At 47.6% G+C, this 24,066-nt stretch overlaps 2 protein-coding genes across 4 annotated transcripts in view; both read right to left on the bottom strand.

Annotated features, from left to right (window-relative positions):
- Positions 1 to 3,185: 3,185 nt before the first annotated feature.
- Positions 3,186 to 5,937, bottom strand: pim2 (Pim-2 proto-oncogene, serine/threonine kinase; the record flags this gene model as incomplete). Its single annotated transcript, XM_080527511.1, has 7 exons — positions 3,186 to 3,340; positions 3,533 to 3,709; positions 4,012 to 4,181; positions 4,403 to 4,638; positions 5,156 to 5,206; positions 5,359 to 5,459; positions 5,874 to 5,937. The coding sequence occupies 7 exons, from the start codon at positions 5,935 to 5,937 to the stop codon at positions 3,186 to 3,188; spliced, it is 954 nt and encodes a 317-aa protein (XP_080383637.1).
- Positions 5,938 to 6,786: 849 nt separating this feature from the next.
- Positions 6,787 to 24,066, bottom strand: part of otud5a (OTU deubiquitinase 5a) — a 40,666-nt gene continuing 23,386 nt past the window's right edge. For 2 of the 3 annotated variants that reach the window (XM_080525772.1, XM_080525774.1), the window contains exons 3-9: positions 17,454 to 17,518; positions 16,447 to 16,603; positions 15,940 to 16,088; positions 13,170 to 13,358; positions 11,870 to 12,158; positions 9,950 to 10,066; positions 6,787 to 7,664 (exon numbers count right to left, since the gene is read on the bottom strand). In XM_080525772.1, the coding sequence (XP_080381898.1) occupies positions 7,543 to 7,664; positions 9,950 to 10,066; positions 11,870 to 12,158; positions 13,170 to 13,358; positions 15,940 to 16,088; positions 16,447 to 16,603; positions 17,454 to 17,518 (1,088 nt within the window). In that variant the 3' untranslated portion in view covers positions 6,787 to 7,542. The remainder of the gene's footprint in view (positions 7,665 to 9,949; positions 10,067 to 11,869; positions 12,159 to 13,169; positions 13,359 to 15,939; positions 16,089 to 16,446; positions 16,604 to 17,453; positions 17,519 to 24,066) is intronic. The other variant, XM_080525773.1, reaches the window with a different exon arrangement.

Genomic DNA, 24,066 nt, shown 5'->3' with positions numbered 1-24,066 from the left:
ATGCTATTCTATGCTATGCTAAGTACCTCCGGCCAGACTCGCTGCTGGTCACCCAACCTAACCGCCTTCTAACTAGCCGACTGAGCCATCCCTCTGTACGGTGAAACACTGAGGGTCTGTCACCTGGCCCAGCTACCTGGCCCGAACCCCGTAGCTAGCTGACAATCACTTCCTTGTTCGCTTGTCCAGTAGCAGCGCTGACCCATATTGGTTGTTCGGGGAGGAGACCCACTGATCCTATTGGTTGTTCGGGGTGGAGACGTGTCTCGGAGGTGCTGATTGGCTTGCAGACGTTCTCACCCTTTTAAAGACCCGTCATGGACTATTACACCAGAACACAGACGTGGACATAGACATCATGTACTCGCATATATTTTTGGTCAAAGGAGTACCAGCCAACTCAATTATTATTAGGAATAATAATATGTAGTTATTATTATTATTATTATTATTATTCATAACAAGCATTTATTTCTTCTTTAATCTTTTAAATATGCAAGATTTCTCTGCCTCAGTCGAAATTCTATGTCCGTGCTGTGCCGTCTGTATAATAAACACGAACAGCCCTCCACAAACGTGGAACTTGTGGAACTACAGGCATTTATGAGAATCCCCGTCTGACAGATCTACCGCCCCCTGCCGGCTGTGCGCGGCTCAGCGCCCTTCCGCAGTCTCCAACACGGCCCCTTGGGGGCGCTACTGCTCTGGTCATGAAACGTTCTCCCGGTCTGTTTATCTAAACATAGAAATAAAACGTGATATTGTGAGTCGCACGTGATAGAGAGGGATGTTCTTCATTTAGCCAAAGTGAGATGCTGGTCAGCTGATTCACTAACTCCCAAAGCTTCCCGACTTCCCCAGGGGCTGTGTGTGTGTGTGTGTGTGTGTGTGTGTGTGTGTGTGTGTGTGTGTGTCGGCCTGCACACTGTGGTGGTGGGGCCTCTATGACCCTCTATGACCCTACGGTCTTATACTGTGACGAAGTCGTTGTATCTACGAGTCCTTTCCTGATGATCAGTGATCTGACCATGCGCTCTCTCTGCAGCATGGCTCAACCTCTCTACCCTGACACCTGAGGTTGTCTTACACCAGGGAGGGGAGGCTGGGGGAGGTAGGACATTAGGGAGGGGAGGCTGGGGGAGGTAGAACATTAGGGAGGGGAGGCTGGGGGAGGTAGAACATTAGGGAGGGGAGGCTGGGGGAGGTAGAACACCAGGGAGGGGAGGCTGGGCGAGGTAGAAATCAGAGGACAGGCTCATTGGTAATCTGGATCGATAGGACTTCCTACTTTCATACGTCTACCCAACTTCCAACTGTCCTCCCTAGCGCTGAATTGAAGCCTACCAATACTGGTAATATTGCTATATAGACCATCCCATATAGTAATATTGTTATATAGACTGAGTGTACTTACAGTATATGAGTCTACTAAATGACTGAGAATCAAACAGGACACACAATAACATTGGAAAAACATTAACTTTATATACATATTAGGAACATGGGTCTTTATATACATAGGAACATTCATATGAATGTATATAGATCCGCACAGAACTCATATTTAATATAAATAACTTTGAGCTGCATGTGCCAAAAACAAGAAGAATACACAAGAAAGTATTTACAATACAACAATTAAACTATACAACCAATACTCGAGAGGGTAGTGGTGGTCTAGTGGATAGTGAGTTGGACTTGGGATCGGAAGGTTGTGAGTTCAAATCCCGCCTGAAGCCACACCACTACTAGTGTGCCCTTGGGTAAGGCACTTAGCCCTCAGTTACTCCAGGGGGAATGTCCCTGTAATTCGTAATTGTAAGTCGCTTTGGATAAAAGCGTCTGCTAAATGGCTAAATTAATTAAATTAAATTAATACTCAGCAACTAGGATATTTGGCATGAAATCTCATTATCAACATTCAACTTTAACTTCAGGAGAAAAGAAATCAAATCAAATTAAATGAAACAAACTAAATAAAAGCCCAGAGAACTAAATATCCACATTTGGTCGTGTGGGTCCAAACTGTACCACGACACCGGAGATATAAATAACATAAACAGGCCTTAAGTAGCTCAGTAGAACGTCCACCATCTTGTGCTTCAGTCAGTGGTTTCAGGCCTGAGGTCCCTAACCCTATAGACCCTAACCCTATAGACCCTAACCCTATAGACCCTAACCCTACAAGACCCTGAGGGAAGAAATGGAAGCACATTCCCATAACACATCTGTGCTGTACTGGCATAGACATAACTTACACATAACTTAGGTCGACATTCCAAAAGTTGTAACTTTGTTGTAACTCAAAATATAAAACATTCTTTTGAAGAGAGATTTCCCACCATTCAGTTCAGTAAAAAGTAAGCTCCTCTCCTTCTGGTTCTGGTTCTGTAGTACTGGACTCCTCTCAAAGCGAGGTACGTAATGACCTGTACACCAGGCGCTCAGTGAAAGTATGCGATATCACATCAACGCATTTCTCAGTTTTAGACATGAACACAACAACGACAGACAGTTCTAGAAACTTCTACCTGCCTTCAGTAACACAGATGGAAACACACAGTCCCACCCTCAGAGAAAAATAAATATTACAATACTATTTTGTAATAAATAGCCAGACGAAAACAAAAGATAAAGGATAAATAGTTCCTCTCATATAGTCTCTGTAACAACATGTGCAGTTGATAACACTTCTAAATAATAATAAAGGAATGTTTGGAATATTCTATCCCAATAAATGTGTTTTTTTCTATGGCTCCCATAATCATGTTGCGATAAGATTCCATGTACTAAATTAGTGCAATTCTTATTTAAAGGAAACTATCCATCAATCAAAACCTGTAAAACATTAAACAATAAAATAGAACAGCAACGTTGCTGCCAGAGTAAACCAACAGGAGATGAACGCGATGAGCCCAGTGTGAGTTAGAAGCCACCAGGGGGAGCTAGAGAGGCCACCAGTGTGATCTAGAAAGGCCACCAGTGTGATCCAGAGAGGCCACAGTGTGAGTAGAGGCCCCAGTGAGATCGAGAAAGGCATGGTAAGTGTCTGTGACCATCCTTTGGCTCAGAGGGTCCAGAGGGCTCAGAGGCCACCAGGGGGAGCTAGAGAAGCTGGTCTCAGAGGCTGGTCTTAAAGTCTGGTCTTAAAGTCTGGTCTCAGAGGCTGGTCTCAGAGGCTGGCCTCAGAGGCTGGCCGAGCAGGGCAGGGTCTCCCCCTCCCCCAGCAGGTCTCCCCCCGCCTCCTCCGTCTCCATCCAGGGGTGCAGGAGGATCTCCTCCAGGCTCGGCCTATCCTCCGGCCGGTACGACAGGCACCAGCCAATCAGAGACTGGCACTCTGAAAGAAGAAGAAAATGTATTTTTAGTCATGATGAACAGAGCCCATTTTCTTTGACTTCCTTGCAGCCATTGTTTGCTTGGTGAGTTGAGGTCGTTCTGGTCTGATTAATTGCCCTCCAACAGCAGTTCTCTCAGAGAGAGTATGTAATGTATGTAGTCAGACAGGGTCAGGGGTGAGGTAGAGACGTACCTTTGGAGATGCGTTTGGTGAAGCTGGGCGTGGCCTGCACAATGTCTCTGTCCCTCTCGAAGGGGATGTCCCCGCACACCATGTCGAACAGCAGCACGCCCAGGGACCACACGGTCAGGGGCCGGGCGTGGTACTGGTGGGCCTGGATCCACTCTGGAGGGCTGTACACCCTGGTGCCTGGGGAGGGAGGAAGGGGGGGAGGGAGGGAGGAGGGACACAATATGTCAAAACCTAGAATACATCTGAATGGTTTTTTGCTGTTGGTGCACCTCAAACACAGAATGGGAGAAAAGTTACTCTGATCAAACCTGCAGCTACAACAGCTAGCGGCTAACAGTGGCACATCGCTACGAACGACTAACTGCGTTTTTATAACATCACAACATGCTGAGAGAACATCGACATGCTAAAAACACATAACTACACATAACTAGAAGAACACGCAGTCCCTGCGTCTGAGCCGTGTAGCGGAGCCTCACCCTCAAACTCCGTGTAGGCGTCGTCCTGCAGCCAGGCTCCCGAGCCGAAGTCGATGATCTTGACGTCTCCGGTGCGCGTGTCCACCAGGATGTTCTCGTCCTTCAGGTCGCGGTGCACCACGCCCCGGGCCTGGCAGAACCGCAGGGCCTCCACCACCTGCCGCAGGAACCTGGGGGTCAGAGGTCATGTTAACACCACGGTCAGACACAACGAACACTCAGAACTCAACAGCAGAATCCCCCGAAATAACACCAGCATCACTCCTGACTAACACCAGTACAACAGCAGTATAACAGACAGACAAACAGGCAGACAGCAGTATAACTACCTCTGTGCTAGCTGTTCCTACAGACAGACAGACAGGTAGACAGACAGACAGTAGTATCCTACCTCTGTGCTAGCTGTTCCTCCAGGCCTCCTCTCTCAGTGATGAAGTCAAACAGGTCCTGGCAGGGCTGCGGCCTCTCAAACACCATTAGGAAGCCCTGGCCCGGGACCTCGAACCAGTCCAGCATCCTGATGACCCCCTGGTGACCCCCCCGGGCCCCCCCCACCCCCGGCCCCGGCCCGCCCCCCAGCTGCAGCAGCAGGGCTATCTCCATAGGAACCAGGTTGGCTTCATCCGGCTGTTGGAAGAGAAAACAATGAGAAGAGGATGAGTGATTATTATTATTATTATTGTTATTGTTATTATTATTCGTAGTAGTAGTAGTATGAAAGGCTAAGCAATCTAAAACACGTAATTTGTTTTATATACAATATTATCACCTTTTGTATAATCTAACACAAAGAGTCACCCCCTCATATGGGGATTATGGGAAATAACCTCAGATACATTTCGTTTTAATCCTCTCTGAGGAAAAACCCAACACGTAATTTCCACTAAATGTCAACAAGCCTACGTCACGGTTCCGAGGAAACTACACGTCACTGAAAAACCCCTCCAGCAGGGGGCGCAGCTCACTAGTCACTTCCGCCTCCGAGCGGCACGTTCGGGTCAGGTGTAACAACAACGTAGTAACCATGTAAACACACTGTCACTACTACACACTACTACACACTATTACACACTGTCACTGCTACACACGGCTCTTAAACACGTTCAATCATTTACACCTGGCAAGTTTAATCATGTACACTTACCAATCTCGCCCATTGTTGAACTCTGTCGCTTGAGACTTGTTTTATCGCCACCTAGAAGGGAAAACAGAAGGGAATATGTTCATATAAAATCATTTTTCTTTCTTTTTTTCCCTCTCTCTCCTAAAAAAAAATCTAATTAGAATTTCCTCCGTTCATGAAAATAATTTAAAAAAATAAAATTAAAAAAATAAACATGTAAGTACCTGGAGTCCGTCTGAGATGCGCCGTCCAGCGAACACGGAGCCGAACCCGCCGCTGCCCAGCAGCTTCCCGGCCTGGTACTGCTTCTCAAACGGCTCTTTACCTGCGAGGGGAACGAGGGAGATCATGATTAATTGACTATCAATGCAGACTGACCGCCTCCGTGTTTGTTGTGGTAACAGCTTTCCATGCCTCGCAGTTATCTCCCGATCACCCCCTCTAACAGACCCCCATCTCTACTAGTTATCTCCCCATCACCCCCTCTAACAGACCCCCATCTCTACTAGTTATCTCCCGGTCACCCCCTCTAACAGACCCCCATCTCTACTAGTTATCTCCCGATCACCCCCCCTAACAGACCCCCATCTCTAATAACAGACCCCCATCTCTACTAGTTATCTCCCCCCGATCCCCCTCTATTTATTTGACCTTTATTTAACCATGAATAAAATCAATTAAGAACACATTCTCAGAAGCATCACAGCAGAACACAGAAGAAGAAGATCTCAACTCTTACCGCTTTTCCCTCTCGCGTCTGGGTCCAAGCGCAACACGTTGTCCACAGCACGTTTATCCAGCATGTTTCAGATGGAATACCGAAGAATATCCAAGAAAGAGAAAATGCAAAATGCAACAATGCCACTGGTAAGTTTAGTTCAAGGTAATAATGTCCATTGAATCTGTGGAGGTTCGACTGAAGTTTCAGTAGTAGAAATCCAGCTCCGACAGAGTTGCTGTGTTGTGTTTCTGCCGCCAAACGGACTCGTCTGGAGAAGTGTGTTGCTGTTTTGAAGGTGACCACTGCGGACACGCCCACAGGACGCAGCCGTCCAACCAGCGCTTAGTATTTTTGAAATGTGCACCATTCACACTCTACCATGGGTTTCGACTGCTTAATATTCACACACTAATGAATATTCATAAACCACTGCTACGTTTTCTACGAATTGTAAGCGCGTAAGCCCCGCCCCCTTCCAGTAAGCGCCGCTCCTCTGATGAGAAGTGAACAGAGAGAGCGGTGATGTGACACCATGTGGTCTGTCCCTAACCCTAGACTTCTCCTTTCACAGCAACGGACGTTTTGGCGCTCAAAGCTGCGTCTGAAATAGCCCCAGGTGACTCTTGCATGTGAAAGTGTGCATCATGCATGCGTCTCTCTGTAATCGTGTGCATTATAATACACAAAAGAGCACACAACTAAGTAGTTCATTGACTTTCCAATTAATTAATCAAGGTCAATCAACACTAATACTGACCAAATGCAAATGTTCCCTGTGACAGACTTGGTTCAGAGCCCAGTCATCCCCAGCAGCACTCTTACCGGGACCGTGTCCCTTATTACGGTTGTTTGGAGACCTTAATCCTTCTGGATTAGAGTTGTGAATGTAAGGCGCCAGAGGGTAGAGTAAAAAGCGTTTATTTCGGGCGGGACAGCCCCACAAGTGCCACAATTTGAGTGAAATCAACGGACGATTTGAAGGGTGTCCACATGAATTAATCCTCACATAAATAGGATTTTAAATTGCACACTTGTTAAAAATCATTACATTACACACACATACTGCGCCACACATTGGCCTGTTAATAAAAAAATCAGCTTTTTATCATAAATGCAATAAAATATTGCTAAATATGGGTAAAATACAGACACATCAGAAAAGACTGCAGGTATTCAACATCTGTAATAAGAGACAAAAGAACTTTTTCAGAAAGATTTTCCTCTTTTATTCCAAGAAAAAAAGGTATATTCATCCCAAACAAGAAAATAAAATAAAACAAACTTATATTAATCAATCATTAAGAGGATAAGTATGACAATTTTTATCTATTTTTTTTCTCCTTGTTTTTCCATGATGATATCGGTTGTGTTCAATTAAACATGCACCTAAATAAGTCCAATGATTGTGTCAATGATACTACAAAGGAAGGGGCGGAGTCTGGTTACGCTGGGTGTTTATTGGTCGGTGTGTGGAAGAGGGGGGGGGGGGGGGCGGGGAGGCTGGATGGATGCATGATGATGATTTGGAAGGAAAACGCGTTTGGAAATGTCCCTGTTCTGCTTCCTTCCTGGGTTGGGGGGGAGTGTTGTGGTTGTGGTTGTTGTGGTTGTTGTTGTTGTGGTTGTTGTTGTTGTTGTGGTTGTTGTGGTTGTTGTTGTTGAGGTTGTTGTGCTGGACGCCCCTGTATCAACTGCGGTCCGGGGAAGGATCCCTATGCTGTGTGTTCTTCTTCATGCTGTCCAGGTACTCCTGTTGTGACACGGCCAACACAGAGGCCAGGATCTCATCATCCTCCCAGTCCGTTAAGCCTGCAGGACAGAGAGATGATGTCATCATGATTTCACCATGCAGGACAGAGAGAGTGATGTCACTACCTAACACTGATACACCACCTAACACTGGTAATGAGAGAGAGTGATGTCACCTTCTAACACTGGTAATGAGAGAGTGATGAGTGACATCAACACCTAAAAGGTCAGTAGGTCAGTAGCAGGTCAGGTAGCAGGTTAGCAGGTCAGTAAGGTAACAGGTCAGTAAGGTAACAGGTCAGGGGGGTATTCCACGAAGCTCGATAAAGTTCTAAGCCTCGATAAAGTTTTAAGCCTCGATAATGTTAGCTTGTGTTCGGTGCCATCAATGTGGCTCAAATAATTCGCTGCTTGGTTGAGCTCCTTCTGAGTCAGATATAACTAGCCTGGTCGCGACCAGGCTAAAACACAGGCTATAGTGAGACGCGTGTCAAAAAAGGCTCACAGGCGGAAACTACATCCCGAACGACAGTTCCTCCCTAGGAAATATTAGTTCCCACTTCACACGAGATAGATAGATTAGATAGTTTGACTGTGTGATAGATAGATAATTTGATATTTTGAAAGTGTGATCGATCGATAGATAGTTTGATTGTGTGATAGATAACTTGATATTTTGAAAGTGTGATAGATAGATCGATATATCAATAAAGAAAAGAGTGTAAAAAAAAAAAGTAATTGTCTCAACTTGCATTGCCATCATCACAGCGGTCTGGCTGGCGTAGTGGTTAAGGCTGCGGACTCGAGTTCCAAAGGTTGCGAGTTCGAGACTTGACTAAGTTATTCATTTTTTTTTTTTTTACATTTAACCGAAGATTTCATGCAAAGGTTTCAAACACCATTGTAATCGTGTCAGTTCTTGTAAATTAGCCTGCACCATAATTTTATAGCCTACAATACTTTTTTAGATGAGATTTTAGATTAGATTCAGACAACGAAATGCAGTAAAAAGTGCGTCTGAAGAGGGATTCGAACCACTGATATAAAATGACGAATAAATCCTATGGCAGCAGTCAATACCACTAGGCCATTGTGGCGATATGATGGTTTGTAGCCTGCTGCGGATATCACCACAGTAGTAATATTCATTTATTAAAATATGAACATATAACAATAACTGGGGCTAGTATGACCTACGCATTTAATCGGTCAGCAATTTCTTGCCAAACCATTTCCCTCGCCTTGTTAATTGCGGCAGTATTGCACTATTTTACATCTTATTTTTCCGTCTTCATAAAAATCAATAATTCGGAATGCTGCGCAAATGTAGTACCCCTGCAGAGTGGAGTATCTTCATTTCGACAGATCGACACTTCAGGGCTTTTTATGTCTGCGTGCACGCGCCCATATCGAAGATTTGTAGGCCTGTCTTCTGTGAACACTGATGACACAAGGCTGATCCTCGTTCGAGGAATCACCTGAGGCTTGAATTCCAATCTCGAGTTGCCTGAGCGCCGCATTTATTTATATCGCAGCTAAACTGATCCACCTTTAGTGGAATGACCCCCAGGTCTAGTTAAAACAAACGGCAAAAAAATGCCTTCCCCCTCCTACCCCTAACCCTACCAGATCCTGTTGACTTCCCCTCCTATCCCTAACCCTACCAGATCCTGCTGACTTCCTGTTTGTTTACTTCCTGCAGACACGGTGGCACCAGGCCAGAACGCAGCAGCAACCAGATCTCAACAACAACACAGAAGAAGAAATACGCCTGCCTGCGACCCAAATACCTGAACACACCTGCAGCTCCGCTCTGTAAGGATGCTCTGTCACCGCACCTGTCGTCTACATTTGAACTTCTTTTTCCGCCTCGTCTAAAAGGACCTGTGTCATTCCTCTGGAGAATTCCCCCAACCCCAACCCCCACAGGTGGTCAGGTGGTCAGTCAGGTGGTCAGGTGACAGTCAGGTGGTCAGTCAGGTGGTCAGTCAGGTGGTCAGTCAGGTGGTCAGGTGACAGTCAGGTGGTCAGTCAGGTGGTCAGGACCCAGTCAGGTGGTAGTCAGGTGTCAGTCAGGTAGTCAGTCAGATGGTCAGTCAGATGGTCAGGTGACAGTCAGGTGGTCAGGTGTCAGTCAGATGGTCAGGTGACAGTCAGGTAGTCAGGTGGTCAGTCAAGTGGTCAGGTGGTCAGTCAGGTGGTCAGTCAGGTGGTCAGGTGACCAGTCAGGTGTCAGTCAGGTGGTCAGTCAAGTGGTCAAGTGACAGTCAGGTGGTCAGGTGGTCAGTCAGGTGGTCAGGTGTCAGTCAGAGGTAGTCAGGTGACCAGTCAGGCTCCAGTCTCACCGAAGGCGGTGGGTGACATTTCTTGCATGATGGCGCGGTACTCCAGCGCCGGGTAATGGTTCCCTCTGGAGGAGGAGGCGGCTCGGTCCGACCCCACGCACGCCTGGCTGCTGGGACCTGGAGGGGCGGGGCAGGGGGCGGGGCAGGGGGCGGAGCCATCAATCAGTCAATCACTCACTCAATCACCACCAGGGGGCCGTTCCACTAAGCGAGATTAACTCTGATCCAAGCGATTAACTCTGATCCAGGTTTAAATAAGCTTGCGGTCGGTTCCATCAATGTGGCTCAAATAATTCGCTGCTTGGTTGCTATGCAACATATCCTTCTGAGTCAGATATAATTAGCCTGGTCCCGAGCAGACTTACAGGCTGGCTAACGTAATGCGAGCGTCAAAAAAGGATCACAGGCGAAAACTACATCCCGAACGACAGTTCCTCAAGTGTCTTTTAGGAAATATTAGTTCCCACTTCACACGAGATAGATAGATAGATAGTTTGACTGTGTGATAGATAGATAATTTGATATTTTGAAAGTGTGATAGATAGATAGATCGATAGATAAATAAATTAAAAAGTGTAAAAAATTAAATTAAATAAATAAGTATGTCTATCAACTTGCATTGCTTTTGTCACAGCGGTCTGGCTGGCGCAGTGGTTAAGGCAACCAGCTAGAGTTCCAAAGGTTGCGGGTTCGAGACTTGATTTAAGTTTTTTTTTTTTTTTTTTTACATTTAACCAAAGCCTTAATGCAAATCGATTTACAACATATATATATGTTAATATATGTAATATATATATATATATATATATATATATATATATATATATATATATATATCTGTCTAAGTGAATCATCTATCCATCAGTAATCGTAAGAAACAATAATCTATGCCAAATCCAGGGTCTAGTTTAAGAACATAATTTACTCAGAAAGGCTTCAAACACCATTGTAATCGTGTCAGTTCTTGTAAATTAGCCTGCACCATCATTGTATAGCCTATATATTTACTATAACTATATTTTAGATGAGATTTTAGATTAGATTCAGACAACGAAATGCAATAAAAAAGTGTGTCTGAAGAGGGATTCGAACCACCGTCTTAAAAAGACGAATAAATACCACGGCAGCGGTAAATACCACTAGGCCATCGTGACGATAAGACGATTTTAGCCTGCTGCTCATATCACCACAGTAGTAAATATTCATTTATTAAAATATGAACAGTGGAGTATCTTCATTTCGACAGGGCTCTTTATGTCTGCGTGCACGCGCCCATATCGAGGATTTGTAAGCCGGTGTTCTGTGAACACTCATGACACAAGCCTGATCCTCGTTCGAGGAATCACCTGAGGCTTGAATTCCAATCCCGAGTTGCCTGATCGCCTGATTTATTTCAATCACCGATATACTAATCCACTTTAGTGGAACGGCCCCCAGAACATCTTCAAGATGATTTGAAACCTCACAATGTTAGTTAAATAATGATATTATGACATTCTACCCTTCAGTTTCAATTACACCACATACAGCATCCTCCACACCCCTCAGCCCCCCCCCCCGACCCCTCAGTCCCCTCAGCCCCCCCCCAACCCTCAGTCCCCTCAGCCCCCCCCCACCCCTCAGTCTCCCCCCCACCCCTCAGTCCCCTCAGCCCCCCCCCACCCCTCAGTCCCCTCAGCCCCCCCCCACCCCTCAGTCCCCTCAGCCTCCCCCCACCCCTCAGTCCCCTCAGCCCCCCCCACCCCTCAGTCCCCCCCCCACCCCTCAGTCCCCCCCCCCACCCCTCAGTCCCCCCCCCACCCCTCAGTCCCCTCAGCCTCCCCCCACCCCTCAGTCCCCTCAGCCCCCCCCCCACCCCTCAGCCCCCTCAGCCTCCCCCCCCACCCCTCAGCCCCCCCCCCCCCCTCCCCTGAGACTCACCTGGGGCACAAGGTGAGGGAGGTTTAGGCATCACGAGGCCGGCGGCTCCTGCCGGGGGGGAGGGGGGCTTGGCGCTGGGGTCTGCTGCGTGGGCGTGGGGGTGGGGCTTGTTGGCGCTGGGGTCTGCTGAGTGGGGGCCGTGGGAGGAGTGGGAGGGGCCGCCGTTGGGGTTCTCCGGTGAGGGGGCGGAGCTGCGTTGCCGTGGCGAGCGGGCGTTCCACTCCTCCGGACCGCTGACGGACGCCGTGGCGGCGGTGGCCGAGCTGCAGGTGGCGCTGGCCTTACGAGGCTGGAGGGAGGCCGGGGGGGAGGGGGGGCAGGCAGGCAGACAGACAGACAGACAAACGACACTTGTTAATAATCACATCCAGCTGGTGCATTGTCTAACCCTAACCCCACCATTTAACATGTCCCTCCCTCCCTCGACCAAATTAAAATAACATGTGGGGTTCCCCAAGGGTCAATCCTTGGCCCCCTTCTATTCAATCTCTACATGCTTCCATTGGGACGCATCATAAAAGAGAACAAAATTGCCTACCACAACTATGCGGATGACACTCAAATCTACATAGCCCTCTCACCTAACGACTATACTCCCATCGACAATCTCTGTAATTGCATTGAACAAATAAACCCTGGATGACACAAAACTTCCTCCAATTAACTATACACTTTATTTATTAACTATTACGACTGTCTTATTGAATATTTGACCTATTCACTTCTATATTTGCTTTTATTCATAGTAAAAAAAAAAAAATCTTACTATGCTCCTCTTGCTGTATTGTAATGCTGTATGTAAAGCACTTTGAATTGCCCCTGTTGTATGAAATGTGCTGTACAAATAAACTTGCCTTGCCTCCCTCTTTGTTCTCCCCCGTCAAAGTACAAAAAGATTTGGACAGTCCTTTATTCCAGCTGCACTCCGACTCTACAACCAGGCCCTGCAGGGTGGGGGAGACCTGGAGCTGAGAGGCCGTTAAGACTGCCACTTGGACTATACATGCACTTGAGCACTTTATCTTGCACTGTTTACTTATTGAGCCTGCACTGTTTTATTTATTGAATGTTTTCTGTCTGCCCTACTAAGCTGTTTGACAACAACATTTCCCCATTGGGGACAATAAAGGTTTTCATCATCATCATCGTCACCTGCCTCCCCGCATGTCCCTCCCCCTGTCACCTGCCCCCCCGTGTCCCCCCAACCTCCCCCCCCCCCCCCCCCCCATCACCTGCCCCGCCCCCGTGTCTCCCCCCGTCACTTGCCCCTCCCGTGTCCCCCCAATCCCCCCCCCCTCACCTGGCGGGCCTGCTTCTCCTGGTCCTGCAGCCACTGCAGGTAGGACTCGCGGGCCACCTGCTCCTCGATGGCCTCGTTGGTGGCCTCCCAGTCGGTGGCTCTCTTCTTGTCCTCCAGCATCTGCTGCTCGATCCACGACTCCTCCGACGTCTTGATGGCGTTCTTCATCAGAGACTGGTCTGCATACTGCTGGAGGGGGAGGAGGTCAGAGGTCAGGGGGGGGGTCAGAGACTGGTCTGCATACTGCTGGAGGGGGGGGTCTCTCTCAGGGGTCTCTCTCTCTAGACACTCTCTCTGGACACTCTCTCTCTCTCTCTCTAGTCTAGACACTCTCTCTCTCTCTAGTCTAGACACTCTCTCTGGATTCTCTCTCTCTCTAGACACTCTCTCTGGACACTCTCTCTCTCTCTCTCTCTAGTCTAGACACTCTCTCTGGACACTCTCTCTCTCTAGTCTAGACACTCTCTCTGGACACTCTCTCTCTCTCTAGTCTAGACACTCTCTCTGGACACTCTCTCTCTCTCTCTCTAGTCTAGACACTCTCTCTGGACACTCTCTCTGGACACTCTCTAGTACAATAACAAACAGAAGTTGAGTAAACCAAAAGTACAGACATATTATGGAGACATTGTGAAATCACCGCGGTTCAGTTTTCTGCAGAGCTGAACAGATCCATTTGTCCTTCCACATGTTAGTAACTAACAACCACTGTGAACCTTAGAAACTTGCTGTTATTAAAGTATAACACAAACAACAAGGCAGCGTGTTCTGTGCTGTAACCGCAGGTCTGCTGGAGAGATGGCAAGGTGTGTGTGTGTGTGTGTGTGTGTGTCCGTCATGGTAGACTGCATGTCCTCACTGCCAGAACAGCGCGACCGGACAGTCTGTCCACACACACACACACACACACACCTACATAGATGAATGGATGAACCCTAACACAGAGTGCAGAACTGTCCCTTCCTAGTGACAGCACCTCCCTCGCCCTCCAGATAACACCTGAACGTGCCTCTGTAGCCCAGCCAGTCCCCCACAGACCCCCTCACCATCTGGACCACGGTTATCTAACACACCATGACCACCACTGTTATTCCAAACAATTACCATACAGATTACAGATAAGAAGGTTTGGAGACATCTTGGTAGATAAGAGAGAGGTTATCCATCTACTGGTTTAGATCCTGCCTACAGGGCAGAAGCTACTATGTCTCCATTGGCAACTGTGACCGACCAAATTAAAATGACATGTCGGGTTCCCCAAGGGTCAATCCTTGGCCCCCTCCTATTCAATCTCTACATGCCTCCATTGGGACACATCATAAAAAGAACAAAATTGCCTACCACAACTATGCGGATGACAATCCTATCTACATAGCCCTCTCACTGAACGACTATAGTCCCATCGACAATCTCTGTATTTGCATTGAACAAATAAACACCTGGATGACACAAAACTTCCTCCAGCTAAACAAGGACAAAACAGAGATAATTATAATTATAAATAACAAAGTTTGAACACATTACACCAATCCTCAGATCCCTGCACTGGCTACCAGTCTCCTCTCAGAGAAGTACTCCTAATTACATACAAATCACAAAATGGTCTTGGATCAAAATACATTGGATCTCCTCCCACCCTATATTCCCGCAAGGCCCCTAAGGTCAGCTGAGACTAATCAGCTAATCATTCCAAGAGTGAAAACAAAACACGGTGCAGCAGCTTTCAGTCACGCTGCCGCATGCTCCTGGAACAAACTCAAAATCAAAAAGGCCCAAACCCTACAAATATTTAAGTCTAAGCTAAAGACGGGGCCGGGGGGCCAGGGGGGGTTGTTGTCATTAGGCCACAGGAATACAAACAACACAGTGTTGCTAACGGGATCTCCATGGAGACACCAGCATGGGGAATGCTGCCCCTCTCTGAGCCCAGCCTGCCCTGCCTTTGATGTGTGTGTGTGTGTGTGTGTGTGTGTGTGTGTGTGTGTCTTCCAGGGGACTTTGATGACCTGAAGACTGTCACCTCTCTCTCATGTTTCCAATCTTGAGTCAGCCTGTCTGTCTGTGTGTCTGTCTGTCTGTCTGTCTGTCTGTCTGTCTGTCTGTGTGTGTGTGTGGCTGTCTGTCTGTCTGTGGCTGTCTGTCTGTGGCTGTCTATCTGTGGCTGTCTATCTGTGGCTGTCTGTCTGTGTGTGTGTATGTATCTGTGTGTGTGTGTGTGTGTGTGTGTGTGTGTGTGTGTGTGTGTGTGTGTGTGTGTCTGTTCCAATGTTATTCCAATTACTAAAAATCGACCCACGGCTCTTGTCATGTGACCTGAGTCAGAGGGTTAGATATTAAGACACACAATAATAATCCCTTACATAGTAACACACCAACACACTGTCTAACTGTTCCATTCTATTCTACATAATTCTATTCTACTCCATTCTATTATTTTATGATGTAATATTTTTGATGTAATGTTTTTCTTGAGTGTAAAGTGTGATGTTTTTAATGTCCTGTAGTTCTGTTTTAAATAGTTTATAACATCTGAGGCCGTATTTCCCCTGTGGATTTACCTGCCCAGGGACTGCTGATGTCATTTAGCTACCCAGCTAATTCAGGGAGAGTCAATGACTGTCTATTGTCCCTTTTAATAAACAAATAAATAAATATTCCACTGACTCCCTGGCCCAGTAAGCAGGTCTAGATGCCAGGTGCATATGCAGGTGCGTGTGTAGGTCTGGTCATGTTGAGGTGCAGGTGTAGGTGTTCAGGTGCAGGTACCCACCCCTGGTTTCAGAGCAGGCAGCCCCAGCCCCACCCCGATGGTGGCTTTGTTGGGGTTCACCACAGAGTTGTAGTGGATGTTACGATGGTAGCTGACTCTGATTGGCTCGTCGTTGTTTTGATGAATTCCATGGAACGTGTTGATTGGTTCTGGAGGAAGAGAGAGAATAAGAGAATAATGAACTACCTTTCCATTGATGTTGTAAACCACAACGTAGACCTGTGCCAGACTACTAACCCGCCTGTGCTAGGCTAATGAGACCCACCTGTGCTAGGCAAATGAAACACACCTGTGCTAGGCTACTACTAACCCACCTGTGCTAGGCTAATGAGACCCACCTATGCTAAGCTAACCCACCTGTGCCAGACTGGTAGACCCACCTATGCTAAGCTAACCCACCTGTGCCAGACTGGTAGACCCACCTATGCTAAGCTAACCCACCTGTGCCAGACTGGTAGACTATGCTAAGCTAACCCACCTGTGTCAGACTATGCTAAGCTAACCCACCTGTGCCAGACTGGTAGACCTCCACAGGCCGGTTGTACATCTCCGCCATGGCCTGCATCTCGATGTGGTTGCCATGGCAGTTGTTTTTCCTCTTCCTGTTGATGTATGTGGTGAAGTCCTCTGTCACGTAGTTTGAGAAGTAGTCTGCGTTCTTCATCTGAGCGCGAGGGGGAAACGTGACGTTAACGTGACGTCGTCTCAGACAGGCTACATGTCGTTACTGAAGAGGCTGTGACAGAAGGTGTCTTACCAACAGGCCTGGAACAACTATGACATAACTGTCTAATGGCAATTAATTTGTCTAATGGCAACCTTGACTGTGCTCCAACACGCTAGCTAGCTGGCTAACAACAGAGAACATGGCGTTAGCTAGTTAGCAGCTCTGCATGTTAAGCACATCACAACATGCTGATAGAACATGGACACGCTAAAAACACACAACTACACACAACTACACATAACTAGATGACACACACTCCCTTTCTTATTGATGAGGATACATGTTCAATTTTATGTTAAAAAATGCGTGTTATGATAATAAAGAGGCTTAATAAAGAGGTTTACTTCACGGGTTGCTGTGCTGTTACATTATCTGGGTCACATAAAAGTTAAACAATTATATTGTTTATCTCAATTATTTCTGAGACTAGCAGGCTAATTGAACAGCGAAATGTGGAGTGGACTTATCGCTAAGCCACGCCCCAAAATAGAAATTGTCCAATCATATCACAGCAAAGGTAGGCAGAAAACTTGGACAAACAACTCGCTAATATCTGATGGTGAAAAGCTTCTAGACTAAATATTCTTGTTCTTTAAAAAAACATGTCTATTACTTGCTGTGGTAAATCAGACATTTGAACTGTCATTGGAAGTCATTGAATGTCATTCAGTCACGGTCGGTCAGTCAGTCACTGTCAGTGAAGAATTTGAGCGAGCGTTGTTTGTTTGTCCGAGTTTTCAAAGGGGGCGTGGCTTAGCGATAGGTCCATTGCTCCAGGCCGACTTACCAGGTAGTCCATGCAGTGTTTACGAACCACTTCATGCATATCTTGATCTCCGTACACTTGATCAGCTGGAAGAGAAAAGAAAGGGGGATAAACGTAAGCATCTACAGACAGCACATGTGTTATAACAGGTGTTATTACAGACAGTACATGTGTTATAACACGTGTTATTACAGACAGTACATGTGTTATAACATGTGACATCACGTGCGCTTACAAAAAAATATGTTACAGTTTGCATCTCATATTCACACTCAGATGTTATTCAGATTGAGCACAGCAGATGAACGTACATGTTGTGTACTTTGGGGGGGGGGCTACTGTGTCAATCAGGGGGTCTGTGGGGAACTTTACTTACTTAAAGCAGGTGTACGTCCAGTGGTCTAGCACCATGGCCTGGGGTGGTCCAGTGGTCTAGCACCATGGCCTGGGGTGGTCCAGTGGTCTAGCACCATGGCCTGGGGTGGTCCAATGGTCTAGCACCATGGCCTGGAGTGGTCCAGTGGTCTAGCACCATGGCCTGGGGTGGACCGGTGGTCTAGCACCATGGTCTGGGGTGGTCCATTGGTCTAGCACCATGGCCTGGGGTGGACCGGTGGTCTAGCACCATGGTCTGGGGTGGTCCAGTGGTCTAGCACCATGGTCTGGGGTGGTCCAGTGGTCTAGCACCGCGGTCTACACATGCTCATGTCAGCACGGGTTAGAATCCGGCCCCATGGCCTGCTGACATGCCCTCTCTCTCTCCCCCTTCTTCTCCTTACTTTCCTTTCTGTCTTCACTGTACCTGTACAATACAATGAAACATATGAAAGGGACTGTCCCATAGCTGTCCCTCTCAGTAAAAAAAAACGTAAAAAAACAACTTATAGCAGGTGCACAACGTCAGGTTAGTATGGGTGGTTTTGGCGGGCTAGTGCCCCCCCCCCCAGCTGTGTGTAGATCTGTGTCAGAGAGCCACAGATGTAAACAAAACTCAAAGAGTTTCACACTAACGCCCCCAACCACCCCTCCCCAACCCCCCTGCAACTCCCCCTCCCTCCCTCCCTCTGCAATATGCAAATGAGCCCCAGCTTCCATTCCAGCAAGTCACATGGTACAAAGCCGCAAAGATTCTGAGAAACGTCAGTTTCCTCTTTCTCAGTATGAACCTGTCTGAACCTCAGGGGCGGAGGCAGCAGGACAGAGGCAGTAAGCATTATTCTCTAAAAAGGTTACTGACAAAAAATGTGGCTCCTAAATATAGGACAATGACTGAACATCAGAAAGAAATCTACAAATTGTAAAATGCAAATGCATTTTAGGTTCTGCAAATTGTACAAAGAAAATATGGGTTCCAGCAATTCAACAGTGGGCTATAATCAGGGTTCCCACACCTTCTGAAACATCAAATTCAAGCACCTTTCAAGGACTTTCAAGACTCAATTCCTTCAAATTCAAGGACCCAACACGGCATAGTTTGAGACAGATCTGGATGAGAATTGATATAATGGGAACTATCCGCTCACAGACAACAATTAAAAAGAGAGGCTTGAATGTGTGAACACTAGATGGTCTCTTGCCTTCTCTACCACAGCACAGCAAAACTATATATTGTGAAATATGTGTAAAGTTAAGCAATACAGAGACTTATTTACTAGCTGACGAGCTAAGTAAAACATTTTTGAATATCTATATTTTTTTTAAGAGAGAGAGAGAGGGGAATTCAAGCACTTTCAATGACCCATGTATATTTTCAAAAACTTTTAAGACCTTGATTTTCTTTTTCTCAAATTCACAAACTTTCAAGGATTTCAAGGACCCGTGGAAACCCTGCATATAGTATGAATACATATAATAATATTATATAGGCCTAGCCTAAACAACACTGGAAGCCTAGTCTAAAGCAGTGTTGTTCCAGCCTGACAGCCTGTTCGTGCCTGACGAGCACAAACCATTCTAGTTCTACAGAGACTCAGAGTTCTCATTCCAAAGTGGCAGGATTCCAACATGGCCTCTCTGCCTGGAGGGCACATTCCCTGGCTGCTCCAGGTCCTCATCATTAGGCCCATGCATTAGCTGCATGTCAGGATGGACCCATGCATTAGCTGCATGTCAGGATGGACCCATGCATTAGCTGCATGTCTGGATGGACCCATGCATTAGCTGCATGTCTGGATGGACCTATGCATTAGCTGCATGTCAGGATGGACCCATGCATTAGCTGCATGTCTGGATGGACCCATGCATTAGCTGCATGTCAGGATGGACCCATGCATTAGCTGCATTTTATTTTATTTATTTTGTATTTAGCCTTTATTTAACCAGGTCGGTCCCATTGAGACACAATGATCTCAATGGGCCACCCCAGGCCATGGTACTGGACCATTGGACCACCCCAGGCCATGGTGCTAGATCACTGGACCACCCCAGGCCATGGTACTAGACCACTGGACCACCCTAGGCCATGGTACGACACCACTGGACCACCCCAGGCCATGGTGCTAGACCACTGGACCACCCCAGGCAATGGTACTGGTGCTAGACCACTGGACCAGTCCAGGCCATGGTGCTAGACCACTGGACCACCCCAGGCCATGGTGCTAGACCACTGGACCACCCCAGGCCATGGTGCTAGACCAGGGGTCGGCAACCTGCGGCTCCGGAGCCGCATGCGGCTCTTTTGCCCATCTTCAATGGCTCCCTGTGGCTTTGACCACAAATTATATGGAAATTAACAACGGTTATTTATTTTTTACATTCCCCCGTCTCTCGCCTTGAATTTACAACTCCCTGCTTACGCTGTAATGTTGTACGAGGGCCAATAGGATTCGGATATGTTGGCACATGACTAGTATTATACATTTTGACTGGACCCAACATGAGACTGGATGTGAAGTTTTTTCCGAGAGTAGACCTCTATCCACAGGGTTTGACAAAGTACAACTACAACTTTGTGGCTAGATTTATATACGGACATCGGCGACGCTAAATGCAAAAAGCGGCTTGTCTTTAGCTCAAACCGTTTTCGAATTATGAACTTCTAAAGAAGGTATGATATTTGGGCGCCGGCGCTCCCGTGCTGCTGAGAGGGTTACGTTTAACTTAAAATAGTGAAAAGAGGACGAGGGAGGATAGTTTTCATTTGGTACTGTAGTCTACAGTCTGTAGAGTAGATTTGTCTATTTTTTGGCTGACGATCTCTTGGTTTGCTCACTTCCTCTGGATGAAATTACTAAATTATCCATATTTTTTCTCATGCTAGTATAGCCAGATAAAAGTATCAACCCACCTGTTAAAAGGCACCAGAATACACAAAATTGCATCTACTCTGTAAAAAAAATTGGGGGGGAGAACCCCCAGACCCCCTTTACACTATCCTAGTGTTTCACTTTTGTAAAGCACAATACGTTTGCATTCGGTTGTGTGCATATGTGCTAAGGCTTAGCGATGCGCTGCAGGGAAAATAAACATTTAATCATGAATGCTCATTATGTATTTTTAGCCTACTTAGCTAATATAGACACTTACAGCATGTGTTGCCTTCATTATAAGGCTTATATACTGTAAGGCTTTTATTTTTTTGCGGCTCCAGACAGATTAGTTTTTAGTTTTTTTGGTCCAATATGGCTCTTTCAACATTTTGGGTTGCCGACCCCTGTGCTAGACCACTGGACAACCCCAGGCCATGGTACTGGTGCTAGACCACTGGACCACCCCACGCCATGGTACTGGTGCTAGATCACTGGACCACCCCAGGCCATGGTACTGGTGCTAGACCACTGGACCACCCCAGGCCATGGTACTTGTGCTAGACCACTGGACCACCCCAGGCCATGGCGCTAGACCACTAGACCACCCCAGGCCAGGCCATGGTACTAGACCACTGGACCACCCCAGGCCACGACAACATGTTTTTAAAACAAAAGCCCAATATGAGAAGTGATGGTCGGTTCCCACACCAAAGAGGTTGTGTAAGTCATGTAGCTAACCTGACAACTCAGGGGAACCAGGGTGTTGAAACTGGAGAGAACCGTGCCCTGTGTGTTTATAAGTGACTGGTTTCAGTTCCCAGTTCCATTGAGTGGGCGCAGCAGTGGAGAGGTAGATGTCTGTCAGCCGGTGAACCCCAGCGGGGTATCGTATCGTTCGCTAGGAGAGAGCAGGTGGGTGATGGGGATTGTCCCCAACTCATCCGTGTCGATCTGACTCATCACCAGTAAGAAAACAGAAAAAACTCCACCTCATCATCTTATCTTTCCACTGCACGGCTCCACTTCTGAATCTCCACAACAAAGAAAGCAGATTTTCTATCATCTGCTTCAGTCTAACCAGAACAAAACTAACTTATCGTGCGGGCCTTGTTAGGGCTTATCAAGTCGGTGCCTCTGTCGAGAGACAACACACACGTTTTAATCTGATTAGGGTTATTAAAGAGGAACTGACGCCAATAAACTGAAATTATACCATCAAAAATACCTGTCAGATAAGGCTGTCAAATCCACTATCAAACCCATAGAGACCCATCACACCCATAGACCCATCAAACCCATAGACCCATCACACCCATAGAGACCCATTAAACCAATAGAGACCCATTAAACCCATAGAGACCCATTAAACCCATCAAACCCATAGAGACCCATTAAACCCATAGAGACCCATAGAGACCCATCACACCCATAGAAAGAGAACATTTGTCATGTCAACAATCATAGGAAAGCACAGAGAGAGTTGGCGAGTTGGGCGGTCACTGACCTCTCTGCCCCCCCCCCCCCCCCACCGCTGCCCCCCCCCCCCCCCAGGCACCAGGACTGACGGGAAGCCAGTCAGAGAGGAGGATGTTGCCACCACAAGAGGAAGAGGAAGACGTTACTCAGAAAAAAAAGACAGCAGCGGCGGGAGGAGAGATAGGCTTCGCAAGAACAGGGTGTGGGGGGGGACGCATTTGTAGAAGTTGAAACCGCGAGAGATAGCTAGCATGCCGCGGCACGTACGAACGTTTCTAAGAAAGAGGCGGGGCGGCGCTCGGCAGCTCTTCTAGCGTAAAGGCGTGTCAGTGTGTGGGGGGGGGGGCGGGGGCAGGGGGTCCGGCCCTGCTGGTCTGTCCACGCTTGATAAGGTTTATCTGGGGGAGACAGAAGACGCTGACCTCACAGTTACTCTCCAGTCAATGGAGAACTAATACTATAATACTACTACTGCTGCAGGAAGCTTCACGTGAACACTGGAAAAAAAACACTCTTCAATGGAAGACTCTAACCCTAGCCCTGACCCTAACCCTGCCTAACCCTAGCCCTGACCCTAGCCCTGACCCTAACCCTGACCCTAACCCTGACCCTAGCCCTGACCCTAACCCTGCCTAACCCTAGCCCTGACCCTAACCCTGCCTAACCCTAGCCCTGACCCGAGCCCTGACCCTAACCCTGCCTAACCCTAACCCTAACCCTAACCCTAGCCCTGACCGTAACCCTGCCTAACCCAAGCCCTGACCCTAACCCTGCCTAACCCTAGCCCTGACCCTAACCCTGCCTAACCCTAACCCTGACCCTAACCCTGCCTAACCCTAACCCTGCCTAATCCTAACCCTGACCCTAACCCTGACAGCTGAACAGGGAACACACATACATTCCTCCGTCCTATTCTGACCAACCAGGTGACAGCCTGCTCTCTGAGGGGCGGGCCCTGAGTGACAGCTCCCTGTCTAAGGCCAGGAGCAGACCAAGGCCCTGGCCTGCAGGGTCTGAACATACAGCCTCTAATTCTCTTCATTCCTCAGGTTAAAGGTTATAGTTTAACCTTTGGAAAGACTAGCAGAGCCACGTCAGATACCTGTAGACCAGGGGAAAGAATACTTTTGCACAACAGGTGTACAGGACAAAATGGAGGGAGTCCCTAGAAAGTCCAGATAGTGGAGGACGACCACCATGTTGGTTAAGAAAGGTTAGGGAAGCCACTGGTAGCAAAGCCAGGTTCCAGTGTGTCTACCCCCCCCCCACCCCCCCCCCGCCCCCGCCTGATAGCAGCCAGGTCCCAGTGACCCAGGGGACTCGACCAGACACACGCCGGTCAGGAACTTTGCTCTACAAACAAAGCGGACCCAACACTCCCCTCAGCTCTGCGTCAAGCTGTTGTTAACATCCAGCCTTATCACACTGTTATCAGTGTGACCCCCCCCCCCCCCCCCGACCTGCAGCCCCCTCTTCTGGACATCGATCATCACGGATGGTTCCTGATGCTTCAGTGTCATTTAGACTAGACAACCGTAGAAGGCCCTAGAAGGCCCGATTCACGGAGCAGCTCAGAGAAAACAGATTGACTTATATAACGCCTTACTCCAAAGCGCTTCACAACGGCCTCTCATTCACCCATTCACACACACACATTCACACACCATGGTGGCAAGCTACCATGCAAGGCGCCGGCCGGCGCAAATTGGGCTTCAGTTTCTTTCCCAAGGACACCTCGACACGTGGCCAGCCGGGGGTTCGGACCCCCGATCTGCCGACCTTGTGATTATTAGATGCCGGCTCTACCTCCTGAGACACAGCCGCCCCACGAGAAGAAGCCTATTATATCATAAAGATATGATGATATGGACAGGTAGGGGGGGGGTGGGGGTTGGGTGGGGTGTGGGGTC

Source organism: Nansenia antarctica (genome assembly GCF_963989245.1).
Source record: "Nansenia antarctica genome assembly, chromosome: 3".
NCBI lineage: Eukaryota > Metazoa > Chordata > Actinopteri > Argentiniformes > Microstomatidae > Nansenia > Nansenia antarctica.
The sequence above is the reverse complement of the archived record's forward strand: the minus strand, read 5'-3'. Positions and strand labels throughout refer to the sequence as shown.